This window comes from Balaenoptera physalus, assembly GCF_965194825.1.
Source record: "Balaenoptera physalus genome assembly, chromosome: 3".
Lineage (NCBI taxonomy): Eukaryota > Metazoa > Chordata > Mammalia > Artiodactyla > Balaenopteridae > Balaenoptera > Balaenoptera physalus.
Window position 1 is genome coordinate 59,864,202 of NC_138890.1, and position 14,154 is coordinate 59,878,355.

Below are 14,154 nucleotides of genomic sequence, written 5' to 3' on the forward strand. Positions count from 1 at the left end.
CCACTGAGATACACATTTTGCACCACTGATTGATTGTGATCCTTAGTTTCACCACAGGAGCAGCTTTCACTTCAGTGGAAATACTTTTTTCATAGAAGTTTTAAGTATTTACAGAGACCCAACTGTAGTTAACATAGCACCTTGCAAATATACAATTGGTAAAGTGTTGGTTAGGAAATTCACGACAGGTTTTTTGTGTGTGTGTGTTCCTAAGAGTGATGAAAGGTAGTTATTAATGATGACACACTCTTCATCATTGGATTTTACATTCCCAGTGTTGAAGATTTCAGAGAATTAAGCTCTAGGAAAACTCTGATCTCCAAAATAAGTCATTGAAAGGGAATTTCAAAAATGTTTGAAAAAGGAAGCAAAGACCATCAGCACTTAATTGAAGGTCTTCCTTGCTGTGGGCAAGGAAGCTTTAACAAGGAAGTAGGATGTTTCGGTATATAATTTATGTTGGGAAGTATTCCAGATAATTTTATTCACTGGAACCTATTCACCTCCCATGAGCAAGATGGGTATTCTCATTTTGTCTCTTACAGTTTATAAACACTTGCTTGTTCTCCAGGATCTAATATGCCTCAACTTCTATTCTCTCTTACAGCACTCATATATTTCAGTCAAAGTGGACAATTTCCTGCTTCCAATAACATTTTTCATGAAACAGATATACTCATTTCATTCCCTGCCTAAGTAATATCCATCATTTCCAAACTCTTCTCAAAGCAGTTTCCCCCATTATATAACAATTTAAAACTTCCTTGACCAACAAAGACTTTCATGATTAAACCAATTGAGCAGGCATCTTTATTTTCTTTTATACTGTAGCATCTAGATCAAATCACTTGGGACATTTATTACATTAATTTCTCTTTTTTAGGTATTTGGGTATGTGTGTCTAATCCTCCATTTTTGAAATATAAACTTTTGAAGAGAATATTTGTGTTATAATAGTTTAATAGCTCAGAATACTTACTGAGTATTTGCTGAACATTTACCCTATAGAATGGTTTGGTTTTCTTCAATTGCTTAATAAAATGCATTAAATTAAGGTGGTCATGTAGCTAGTTAAGAAATATGATGTCTCAGCAACCTCTATAATTTTCCAGAGATAACAAAAATATTTTCCTTAGACATTGCTCTACTTAAGATATATTTCAATTTCCATATTGAAAACCTGGATTTTAGCTTAGTTTTCATTCCAGTTCTTGGCAATCATGATCTTTGAGACATTAATAGTTCTAATGGTCAATAAAGAATTCCCAAATAATAGAGCATAATATATTTTCCTGACACACAAAAAACAATATAGAAGGACATGATGGTAGCTATTTTAAAACTTTCTTTGACTTTTATGTTCATAAACCTCTTACTCCATAGTTGTCTAAGACAAAAAAAAAATCAATCTAGTGAAAATAGCTCTAAGCTCCCATTCTACGAAAAGCCACACTGCCCCCCCCATTTTTTCTGAATTAAAACATAAATCAAAGTAGTTTCACTGTTCCAGTACCCAAACTGCAGATTTGTGCAAAATGATTAGTATCAAACACACTGAAAGGAAGTGAAAAGGACTCCCTGTCCATTTACTTTATTTTGCAAGTAATTAAATGCATAGATGAGGAATGCAAAAGAATAGAAAGGATATTTATTTGGGAACTATTCACTATTTACCGGGTATAGAGACAACACATCTCTAAAGGGAAAAACTCAAAAGTCTTTAAAATGTCTTATTAGCTGAGAATCACATTAGTCAAGAAGTTGAAGAGGAGGACTTCCCTGGTGGCACAGTGGTTAAGAATCCACCTGCCAATGCAGGGACAAGGGTTCGGGCCCTGGTCCGGGTAGCAACTAAGCCTGTGCACCACAACTACTGAGCCTGCGCTCTAGAGCCTGTGAGCCACAACTACTGAGCCAACGTGCCACAACTACTGAAGCCCGCACGTCTAGAGCACAGCGTGCTCCGCAACAAGAGAAGCCACCATAATGAGAAGCCCGCACACTGTAACGAAGAGTAGCCCCCACTCGCCGCAACTAGAGAAAGCCCGCGCACAGCAACGAAGACCCAACGCAGCCAAAAATAAATAAATAAATAAATTTATTTTAAAAATAAAAAATAAAACTATATGCCCATTTGTACTCAAAAAAAAAAAATTGAAGAGGGGAGCTGGATTTGAAGACTGAAGTCCCACATCCTGGAAGACGAGAACTCTGGATGGCTCTATTATTCACAATAGGATGAAAATGATACCTAATAAAATAGTGAACTGAGGTTGGACATGCTGTGGCTCATACTTGATGGACAGGAGGCCACAAAGGACAGTGCCAGAAAGAGGAAATGGAAGTGGAAAAAAGGAGGACTATCTATTTTATATGTTGGCCTATCCCACAATATCACTGAGTATTAACCAGGTCTCACCAAGGAAACTTGAACAAAGAAGTAGGAAGTTGTAGTACATAACTTGTGTGGAAAAGTATTCCACACAATTAGAATGGAATACACTGGAGCAAAGTTGGTATCTTCATTTTTGTCTCTAATGGTTTAGAATACTTGCCCATTCTCCAGTCACTAACATACCTAAGCTTTGGTTTCCACTGGCAAAGAAACTTCAATGCGAGACGAACTATTTACTAGGGGAACTGACCAAATACCAAATAGGGAAATGAATGGAAAATAATTTCACTTCTAGTTATTTGGAACTTTGTACTTGCTACATGACACACATTAATAGGTTGGTATTCAGAGGAGGGTCACCAGTAATAACATTGACTTATTGAACTTTTTGGACATTAGCATCATTAATACTGCATGTAAAAGAGGTTAATAATAAATAAGTTTTGCTAACTGAATAGTTTTAAAATGAGATATACAGTATTTTTCTCTACACTGTTCAGATAGAAAATAATATTTCTTAACAAGATTAATAATATTCTTTCAAAAGCAATATTTTCTAAATGATGATATACTAAAGAGAGTATTAAAATTTCACTTCCTATTGATTTCTTAATGCTTACTAATAAAAAGTAGTGAGAAACAGAAGATAGAAAATGATACAATTCTAAAAGCAATAAATTTATTATTCTAGTTTTTTTTTACCCAATTGGAAAACTAGCAACAATACACAGTATTGTCAAATGTGAGCACAAAAATTAAAACAATCATGTTCAAGTAGAAAGGAGGAACTGAGAATACAGATAAATGGATAAGTGAGTAAAAGAGGCTCTATAGGAGGCAACAGGCTTAATAAACTAATATTTGAAACTGAATATGTAAAAGCATAATAAAAAGAAAGTGCACCAGTGACATTTGGACTAACATCTAGTAGGAATTTCCAATAAAAAGTGTCATAATTTACTGAAGCATTGTGGAGGTATTAGCACACCACAGTTTAAGTCAAATATTCGAATCAATTCAATTTACCCTGGAAAATATATTTAGTTTCTATCCAGATTTTTAGCAATAAAATAACTCTACAGCGACTTGTAAAAACCTCAAAGTATGGGTCTTACCACTTATTGCTGATTCGGTTCAAAGCCATTAGTCACAAGAAATTCAAACATTTTAACCACAAAACCAGTACCTTGAAGACTCTATTGACAGCAACAAGACTAATTAACTGTTAAAATGTTTCCAAAGGAGTAGTAACGTTGAGAATTAAAAACAAAGACATTTTTGAAAGGATTTTTAAAAATTACTCACTTTAGCAGGAAGATCAACCTTCACATCCAGCTGCTCTTCTCTATCCCCACTAATGGGGCCGGGTGGGAGACATGGGCTGAAGGCCATGAGGTCTGCCTTGGGCGGCCCCTCCCCAGAGCACACCCGCTGCCGCCTCTGCTGCGAGTAAGACCAGCTCCCCACCGCGCTGGAGCACACCAGCGTGGGCTTCCCGGGCCCGCACGCGCCCTCGCTGGGCGGCGCCGAGCACCGCAGCGCCGCGTACAGCAGCAGCGTGAGCACCAACAGGCTGGACACCGCGCAGATGGCGATGATCAGGTACACGTTCACATCCACCAGAGCGGCCTCCGCGCCAGCGGCGCCCGTCGACGCCCGCGAAGAGGCCTTGGGCGCCTGGCCGCTGTCCTCCAGCGACAGCAGCACGGTGGCCGTGGCCGTCAGCGCCGGCTCGCCGTGGTCCTTCACCAGCACCAGCAGGCGCTGGCGCGGCGCGTCCGCCTCGTCCAGGGCGCGCGTCGTGCTGATCTCGCCCGTGTACAGCCCCACGCGGAACGGGCTGCGCGCGCCACCCGCCGCCGGCTGCAGCTCGTACGACAGCCACGCGTTGTAGCCCGAGTCCGCGTCCACCGCGCGCACCTTCGCCACCACGTGGCCCGCGCCCACCGACCGAGCCACCCGCTGGCTCAGTGCGCCCGCCCCGCCGCCCGGCCCGGGCAGCAGCAGCGCGGGCGCGTTGTCGTTCTCGTCCAGCACGAACACCTGCAGCGTCACGTTGCTGCCCAGAGGCGGCACGCCCGCGTCGCGCGCGCTCACCTGGAACTGCAGCAGCTCCAGCTCCTCGTGGTCCAGCGGCTGCAGCGCGTACACCTTGCCGCTCTCCGCGTGCACCGACACGTAGCTCGACAGCGCTCGCTCGCCCACCCGCCGCTCCACCAGCGAGTAGGACACCAGCGCGTTCTCCTGCGCGTCCGCGTCCCGAGCCGACACCGTGAAGATGTGGCAGCCGGGCGGGTTGTTCTCCTTCACGAACACCGTGTACTCGGGCTGCGCGAACGCGGGCGCGTTGTCGTTCACGTCGGACACCTCCACGAACACGGTGGCCGTTGTCGACAGGGAAGGCGAGCCCCCGTCCCTCGCGGTCACCCCCACCTCATAGTTCGCCAGGTTCTCGCGATCCAGGGCGCTGTCCAACACCAGCGAATAGTAATTCTTGAAGGTGGACACCAGTTTGAAGAAGTCATGGGGCGTCAGGGTGCAGGTCACCTGCCCGTTGGCACCGGAGTCGCGGTCAGACACCGTGATGAGGGCGATGACTGTTCCCAGCGGAGCATCCTCTCGGATGGGAAGTGAAAGAGACGTGATTGAGACTTCTGGTGTGTTATCATTGATGTCCACAAGTTTTACTGAAATTTTACAGTGCCCAGACATTGGTGGAGTCCCGTTGTCATAGGCAATGACTTGAATCTCATAAGATTTCACTTCCTCATAATCTAATTGTCCCTTAGTTCTGATTTCCCCTGAGCTGGGATCTATTTTGAACTTGGTCTTTATATTGGGGGACACATCACCACTAAATGAATACACAGTCTCGCTGTTTGATCCTTCATCTGCATCAGAAGAATTTAATTTAATCACCAAGGATCCGTTTGCGATGTTCTCTAACAACTGTACTTTGTAAACTGATTGGTCAAAAGTAGGTTCGTTGTCATTCACATCTAATACCTTAATAAGCAGTTGAACGGTGCCTGTGAGCTCAGGTTTGCCCCTATCAGTAGCCACCAGTAACAAATTAATCTCGGCAGTTTCCTCTCTGTCCAGAGATTTCCTCAGCACAAGAGACAAAGACTGGCTTAGTTCATCATTTGTCTGTATATCTAGAAAGAAAAACTCACTGGAGCTGAGCTTGTAGGAGAGAAGAGCATTTACTCCGACATCTGCATCAAACGCCCCCTCTAGAGGAAACCGCGAGTCAAGCAGCCTCGATTCGTGAAACCGGATAGTCTTTACTGTCACTGGAAATACTGGCGGATTGTCGTTAATGTCCTTCACCTCCACCGCCACATGGAACACCTGCAGCGGCCGGTCCACGATCACCTCCAGGTGGATGCTGCACTCCGCGCTCCGCCCGCACAGCTCCTCCCGGTCGATCCGAGAATTCACAAACAAAATGCCATTCTGCAGATTTACCTCCAGAAGGTCCCCGCGGCCTTTGGATGCCACCCGGAACAGACGCGGCACCAGCTCCGCCAGCTCCAGCCCCAGGTCCTGGGCGATGCGGCCCACGAAGGTGCCGTGTTTGGCCTCCTCGGGGACGGAGTAGTGGACCTGGCTGCTCCTGGCCTCCCCTGCAGCGAGGAGCAGAAGCGAGAGTAGCAGACACCCGACCTCTCCGCCCCTACTCTTAGAAGACACCATCACCAATACTCAGCGAGTTGATCAAATTAAAATATCATGTTTTGCAAAATTTTAAATATTGTCCTCTAGTCTCTGCTCAAGTCCTGCTGCTTCTCTTACTGTTCTGTCTCTCTGGAGTGACAATAGGGCCCTGGGTATTTTTCTTCCTACAGAATACACTGTAGTAGACAGCGACATCATGTGGCCAAAATGTAGGCTCTACTATTTATTCTGTAGATTAAAAATTAAACAATTGTCTAGTCTAAGTTTACTGATAGCTTTCATTTAGGAAAAATATTTATTTTAAACTCTGAAATATATCATTCCCCCCTTTAATTGTGTTAAAAACATATAACAAAATTTACCATCTCATCCACTTTTAAGTATACAATTTAGTACGTTAAGTATACTCACATTGTTGTGAAACAGATCTTGAGAACTTTCACCTTGCAAACATGAACCTCTATCTATACCCATTAGAAAGCAACTCCCCTTTCCCACCACACCACACCCCTCTAACCACCATTCTACTTTCTGGTTCTATGAATTTGACTACTCTAGGTACCTCACATAAGTGGAATCTTACAGTATTTGTCTGTGACTGGGTTATTTCACTTAGTATAATGTCCTCCAGGTTCATCCATGTTGTAGCATGTGATGGATTTCCATACTTTTTAAGGCTGAATAATATTCTGATGCATGTATATACCACAGTTTGTTTATCCATTTATCCATCTGTCCATGGATATCAAGGTTGCTTCCACCTCTTAGCTATTGTGAATAGTGCTATTATGAGTGTGGGTGTGAAAATATCTCTGAGACCCTGCTTTCAGTTCTTTTGAATATAACAGAATTTTTTCTCAGTTTCTTCAAAGGGTATTTATTTTATACTTTATAAATTGAAAATATATTTATATATTCCATTTTTAGTTTGTTTTCTGAACTGTTCACAGATGTTTGTAAATTAACAATTCATTTGTTCCTCATTTGGATAATGTATTCTTAATTAAGAATGTTCCCTTTTCTACTACATTTGGATTTTCATTCAAGAACAGTGTAATTGACCTCTTTTTAGTGTTAATTATTTGAGAATATCTTATTTTAATAATTCTTAGCTGTCCCCTTCATACACAAACAATATGAAAATATGATAAAGATAACATAGGGATAAAATAAAATTAATTGAGGGTGGGTCAGTGTTCAAAATGCATAAAAGTTATTTTCAGTTATTCTAAGGAGGTCACAAACTTTGTTTTCAGCAAAGAGGAAAACAAAATTAACTGCAAGATTTATACTGTCCGTAAAAGAAAAGAAAAATCCCTGCTAAAGAAAAACTAGCTTTTCCTAGTACTGAAAACCAATGCTAATTTCTCCCTTTAGTCCAATAACTTAAGATATTTATTCACACCATCTATAAAGTATATACTTATATTAATCATACTCTAACAATGAACCCCAAGTAAACTGACTTAAGCAAAAAAGCAGAGCATCATTTATTGTCTTATGCACAGAAATAGACAATTATTTACCAGTTTCAGGAAGAGCAAAAATGGCCAAAGTAACTTTTAGGCTACCTATTTTCAGGCCACATTTAGTGACTCTCAGCAGAAAAAAAATGCCCTTTTCCTAATATCCCCAGCAAAAATCCTAGAATATCACTTCCTTTGACCCAACTTAGATGATGTATCTTTCCTTTAGTCAATAGTTGTGATGGTTCTCACATTGGCCAGACATGGGTTGCTTATTCATTCTTGAAGCCAGGAGATGAAATCAGGCATGCCTAAATTATGTGGACTGAAAATGAGGAGGTTGGTTCTCATGAAGGCCAGTGCAAGAACTCATGCACCCAATTTCTCCTGGAGCTTAAACTGATTGCACATAGCTGCAGACTGGCCATTATATCATTACATAGTTGCAATGCAACTGCATATTTGTAACACCCCGTAGTTTTTTTATAATCAGTGGCTACTCTGGCTACTGTTGACATATTAAGGAATTATGCCTAGAATCAAGATATTAGCTCTAGGAAACACGGCTTGCTTAAGGGAATTTTTGCAATCCTATAAAGTAATTTTGCTGGATTTTGAGAATGACATGTCTGAAGGTATGAGGTACATTCTGCTGTTATTCAGGGTTTCTGAGGACCTAGAATGTCTCTCTCCCTTCCCTCAGAGAGATAGAGTACCATTGCCAGAAATCCAAGCACATTTCCCCTAATGGGGAAAGGAGACTGAGAAGCCATGCTCAACAAATACCACCAAACTTGTGTCTGTAGTGGTTGGAATAGTAGCCTCCAAAAGATATATCCACCCAGAACCTTAAAAATGTGTCTTTATTTGGAATAGAGATCTTTACAGATATAAATAAGGTAACCCTAACCCTAGCATTATCCTAGATTTGGGTGGGCCACAAATCCAATGACAGGTGTCCTTATAAGAGACAGGAAAAGAGAAGATGCACAGAGACACACGAAAGAAGGAAATGTGAAGACTGAGGCAGAAATTGGAGGTATGCTGCCACAAGTCAAGGAATGCCAGGAGCCACCAGAAACTGGAAGAGGCAAGGAAGAAGTCTCCCCTAGAGTCTTCAGAAGGAACATCACCCTGCCAACACCTTGTTGAACTTTTGGCCTCCAGAACTGTGAGAGAATAAATTTCTGTTGTTTCAAGCTCCCAAGTTTGTGGTAATTTGTTGCAGCAGCACTACAAAACTAATATAGTATCCATTGCTACAATTATATCCTTTGCCCTTATCAAAGCAAACTGTCAATGCCTTAAGATTTATGTGTCTGAGCATTTATTCTTGAAAAATCCTCATTCAGGTCTTTCACAAAACTACAACAAAGCCTCAGAAGGAAAAAAACAAGAAGGGGAAATGGATGCTAGGTAAGAAAAACAAAGAAAGAAGAAGAGGTGCCTAAAACATTTTAAATTCCATTTATTATTTTTCTTCTCCTGCTTTTTATATAAAAATAAATCACTACACAATAAATTTTTCCATGGAATCCAAGTTACCTCATCTACTTAATGGTCAGATACCTTAGTGCAAGGGTGAATAATAATGTTCTCCTATCAGTTGTATTACCTGTTGTAATGCTCTCCTCTTAAAATGTATTCTATTCACATTAGCTTAATGGCAATGGAACCCCAATGACCATGTTGCTGTATATTGACTATTTCCATTTTACCTCTAAAGTAAACACAATTTTATTTCTGACTTCTGCAAAGTCCTCTGTGGTTATGGAAGACTGCCTAGGACAGCTTTTCTCCACATGTTGGCTCAGCATCCCAGAATGCTTTGATCTTATGGCATCTCAGCATCAACCTGTACTTCCATAAATGCTGCAATGGGAAAAGACAACAGAAGACAGTCTTGCACTGGCAATTATCTACTTCTGCTTGGAAGTGGTATACATCATGCACATTTCATTGATCAAAGAAAATCACAGCTCAAGGTAGCAGGGAAGTGAAATCCTCCAGTGTTCCCAGAAGGGGGAGAACAGAAATACTAATAGTGGCTACCAAAATAAACAACTATTTCTCATTCTCATCTATTTGTATGCTTGACTGACCACAAGTCTCAAAGGTACTTGAAGTGATAACTAACTTCTCTAATCACTTATTGTTATACTAGAAAATAGAATTACAGTTCTAATCTTAGAAAGGAAGTTTTCTGAAAAAGAAGGAACGTATCAAGAAATAGTCTTCTCAGGTGTTCTTTCTTGTACTTTAGGCAATGTAAACATAATATTCCCCTACAAATGAAATTACATTAGTATCATCATACCAAGGTAATTTGATAATAAAATTGCAATTCCTAAAATCATAGTCATGCAACTGAAATTCGTTACTGAAATTGAATAATCAAAAGATAATAATATATGTTTTACTAATATTTTACTGAAAGAAATCATAGTTTTTGTTTCCAGTGGGATGTTTTTTGGAGCCTTCATAGAAAAATGAAAATAACATTGTTATTTTCAGTATTAACAGCATGATGATTTTGCCTAGTTTTTCAGATGGACAGCAAAGGTGTGAAGCTGCCAACTTTAATGGATAATTAATATTAACCAAAACTAATCCAACTGCATAACAGTGATTATAACCTGGTAATAAGATCTCAGCAAATATAACTTCACCTTTTGAGGATTTGACAATTTTTAAGTCAATAAATTTCCTAAATGAATGACTAGTTTGAATTGTAAACATACAATGAAGTAAGTACCAAAAAATAAATTTTCCATAAATCTATATTAGTCTAAGTTTTTATTAATACTAAATTGTTCAATGAATACATATTAATGATAGCAAAGAATGGTGGAAAAGTAGAAAAATATGGCAACTGGGTCATCTTTATAAAGAAGAAAAGAGGAAGAAATACATTTCCTGGAAGAAATCTTGTAAAGGAAGACAAAACTATTGAAAGTTGGCACAAAGATTCTGAATGGCACAAGAATATTAACTACCAATGGTAAATCCATTCATATTTACATAAAAATAAATATTAAGTAAAAACACCACTCCACAATCATCTTTTCCTCCATCCCAGAAGTACCTTTTCATTTAAGAAATCACTTTTCAAACTTTGTAATCTTAAACCCCCTTTTTTTGGTTTAGTAGTCATTAACTAAAATTTGAGATTCACCTCCAAGTTAATACCTTCAAATAACCCAGAAAACTTTTAACCTTTACAACAATAATCATAATACAGAAAGAAATGTTTGTCTGTTCTTAGATCCATAATGCATCATCTAAAATTTTTTTGACAGTGATCCCAATGTAGCTGTGTGAAGGCATGCCTGAATCTCTTCAGGCCACATTTAAAGGGCTATTGGTATTTATCAAGTGATGTCCAATTCCATTAGAAATCTTATTATTAACCTCTCAGTGAAGTACTGTTAGATAATTGATTTTTCAACCTATATAAATTCTTGAAGAAACAAATTGTGCCATTCTAGCTTCAAATGTCAACCTCTAACTCAAGTTTTTTTGGCTTGATAAAGGAAATATATGTTTACCTTCTCCATACTGTTTATGATTTTTCAGTTTGGCCTTAAAACATAGTTTCCTCTATCCCTCCTAATTTTTTGATCATTTTAGTTCCCCTTTCCAGGGCATTTTCCATCTACTTGATTATATTTTCATTAGTTGAGGCAATGAGAATTACATATAGTTTTCTGAGTGCAAATCGCATAAAGAAGGAAAGCCCACATCTGCTTTTTGTCCAGAAAACTTGCTAATAACAGTCAGCATTATACTGCCTATTTTTTAAAAGTCATGAATAGAATGAGATCCTCTTTTACAGACACCTTGTTTAGACAAAGAAAGCTGAAAAGACAATATTACACCAATGTAAGTCTTTTCATAACACAATTGTTATTTTAAACAGGTTACAATGTGGTCCCCTTGAAGCCAAGGACCTCTCCTATCTTGTTTCACTCTTGCTAGGTCCCTAGTTTCTACAGCAGGACTTAGTTTGTAGTAGGCTCTCCATGTGTGCTTGTGTACTGATCCATCAGTAAATATATTCAGTGTCCATAGAGAAACTCCTAAGCCTGGACATGGGCACATAGGTAATGTGAATTAGGGAATAGAAATTATTTTTGTGACTCCTTAATTTATCTTGCCCTGTTTTATAATCTTGCAAAGTTTATCTCATATTTAAAGGAGCTGGAAACTTTTCTTGGCAACGTGAAATCTAAAATTATTATTATTATTATTTGCTGATTTTTGCCAAAAGCCTGGGTGGGTATGATAATTAATATTTGAAAAGTTACAGAAACATACTCACTGCCTGTTTCTTGAAACACTCTAAGCAACAGCACTATATCAATTCAAATATCTAGAAACTTAACTACTAAATTATACTAATTTCTTATAGAATGCTTTCACAAGGGGACTTTCAAGGGACTTTTTCTGCACGTTTATTTAAATGTTTGCAAACAAAAATATGTTCATTTAATACTTGTGTAGTTTCAGAATTAAACATAGGAAATAAAACTTAATGTGCTCTTGACTTAATGACTAGCATATATAATAATATTTATAACAAATATGTTTCAGCTGGTTTTGCAAAACTGCTATCAAACATACTGTTCAGGATATTGCTAAACCCTTACATAATGATCAGTAATCAACTCTGAATTTATAGCAGGAAGAGAGGAGTTTTTTTCTCTCTTGAAGAATTGGTACAGAGAAATTCCTTTTATTCTTCTTTTTTATATTTTTGTACTTACTTCCAGGAAGGTGAGCACTAGGATTTGCACTCAGCCTATGATTGAATTTTTGATAAATTGTTCCCACTCTTCTCTTGATCATTTACTTTGGCTTTTAAACAGACTTTTTAAAATTGCTCTTGTAAATATCTTCCATTGTAAGCTACCTTAAATATTTTATAAAAGGCAATGAAGTCTACTAGAACAAGCAAGTTTTGGATATCTTTGGGAAATCTGGAGAAAACTTAGGAAAAATACTGAACTTAGATTTTCTGAGCCTCAGCACTTTCATCCACAAAGTGAGACTAAAGTATGCACTTCACAAAGTTATTGGAAAGGTTGAGAGAAGTAAAAATAAAGTGTCTTAGGGCTTCCCTGGTGCTGCAGTTGTTAAGAATCCGCCTGCAAACGCAGGGGACACGGGTTCGAGCCCTGGTCCAGGAAGATCCCACATGCCCCGGAGCAACTAAACCCATTCGCCAAAACTGCTGAGCCCACGCTCTACAGTCCGCGAGCCACAACTACTGAGCCCACGTGCCACAACTACTGAAGCCTGCGTGCCTATAGCCCGTGCTCTGCAACAAGAGAAGCCACCGCAATGAGAAGCCCGCGCACAGCAACGAAGAGTAGCCCCCGCTCGCCATAACTAGAGAAAGCCCGCGTGCAGCAACGAAGACCCAATGCAGCCAAAAATAAATAAATTAAAAAAATAAATTTAAAAATAAATAAATAAAGTGTCTTAGAACATTTGTGAGTAAATGGAAGGTGTTTCCTAACCAGATCCTATACTAAAAAATTCATTCCACGCTAAGCTTTCTAGAACCAGGAGAACTCAAAGTCGTTGGCATCAGGATACTGATCATAAAAGCAACGAAAAAACAGTTGTATATTTTAACATAAAAATTAAAATATCACCCTACAAATATATTGTAAATTACTTTTGTTTAAAACGATTTTTTTTAATTGCCCGCTTTGAAACATAAAACCTTAAGGGAAGGCAGATGGTTTCTGTAAATCTGCCTATAATTTTTTGTCCAGGGCTTGACATTTCATTCCGAGCTATATATAAACTTGAAAATGACAATGTATTTGACTACGCTAAGATTCTGTGTTAAATATGATCAAGACTGCTTAATATTTCAGTATTCTTTCAAAAGTATCCTACTCTTTGAACCAAGGAATATGGCAATTTGTTCCTACATTAGTTTTTTTGTTGTTTGATTCCAAGTTCTAGTCAAGATGCAGCTATAAGTAATAGAATAAATATCCACAATAAATGGTAAGATTTGTTGCAATTTTAGTGAACACTTGGAATACATCTTTTAAAGTGACATTTGAAGACATGGTTAGATAAGTAAAAATTTTAAAAAACTAAAGCCAAAGCTTGGAAGTTGAACTTATATTACGGAGTTTGTCTCTGGATGTTCACTTCTTCCCTACGTGCTCAGATCTGGACAAAGACCGGGGCAGAAGGCCATGAGGTTGGTCTTGGGCGGCCCCCCGCCCCCAGAACACACCCGCTGCCGCCTCTGCTGCGAGTAAGACCAGCTCCCCACCTCGCTGGAGCACACCAGCGTGGGCTTCCCGGGCCCGCACGCGCCCTCGCTGGGCGGCGCCGAGCGCCGCAGCGCCGTGTACAGCAGCAGCGTGAGCACCAACAGGCTGGACACCGCGCAGATGGCGATGATCAGGTACACGTTCACATCCACCAGAGCGGCCTCCGCGCCAGCGGCGCCCGTCGACGCCCGCGAAGAGGCCTTGGGCGCCTGGCCGCTGTCCTCCAGCGACAGCAGCACGGTGGCCGTGGCCGTCAGCGCCGGCTCGCCGTGGTCCTTCACCAGCACCAGCAGGCGCTGGCGCGGCGCGC

General features: G+C 40.0%; 2 protein-coding genes across 2 annotated transcripts in view; both read right to left on the reverse strand.

The window, feature by feature from the left end:
- Positions 1–3,685: 3,685 nt before the first annotated feature.
- On the reverse strand, positions 3,686–13,696 carry LOC309657105 (protocadherin alpha-2-like; the record flags this gene model as incomplete). Its single annotated transcript, XM_082454142.1, has 1 exon — positions 3,686–13,696. The coding sequence occupies exon 1, from the start codon at positions 6,092–6,094 to the stop codon at positions 3,686–3,688; it is 2,409 nt and encodes an 802-aa protein (XP_082310268.1). The 5' UTR covers positions 6,095–13,696.
- Positions 13,697–13,715: 19 nt separating this feature from the next.
- LOC309657111 (protocadherin alpha-1-like) overlaps positions 13,716–14,154 on the reverse strand; it is a 49,276-nt gene continuing 48,837 nt past the window's right edge. Inside the window, 1 exon segment of the mRNA XM_082454158.1 lies at positions 13,716–14,154. Within this exon segment, the coding sequence (XP_082310284.1) occupies positions 13,724–14,154 (431 nt within the window). The 3' untranslated portion in view covers positions 13,716–13,723.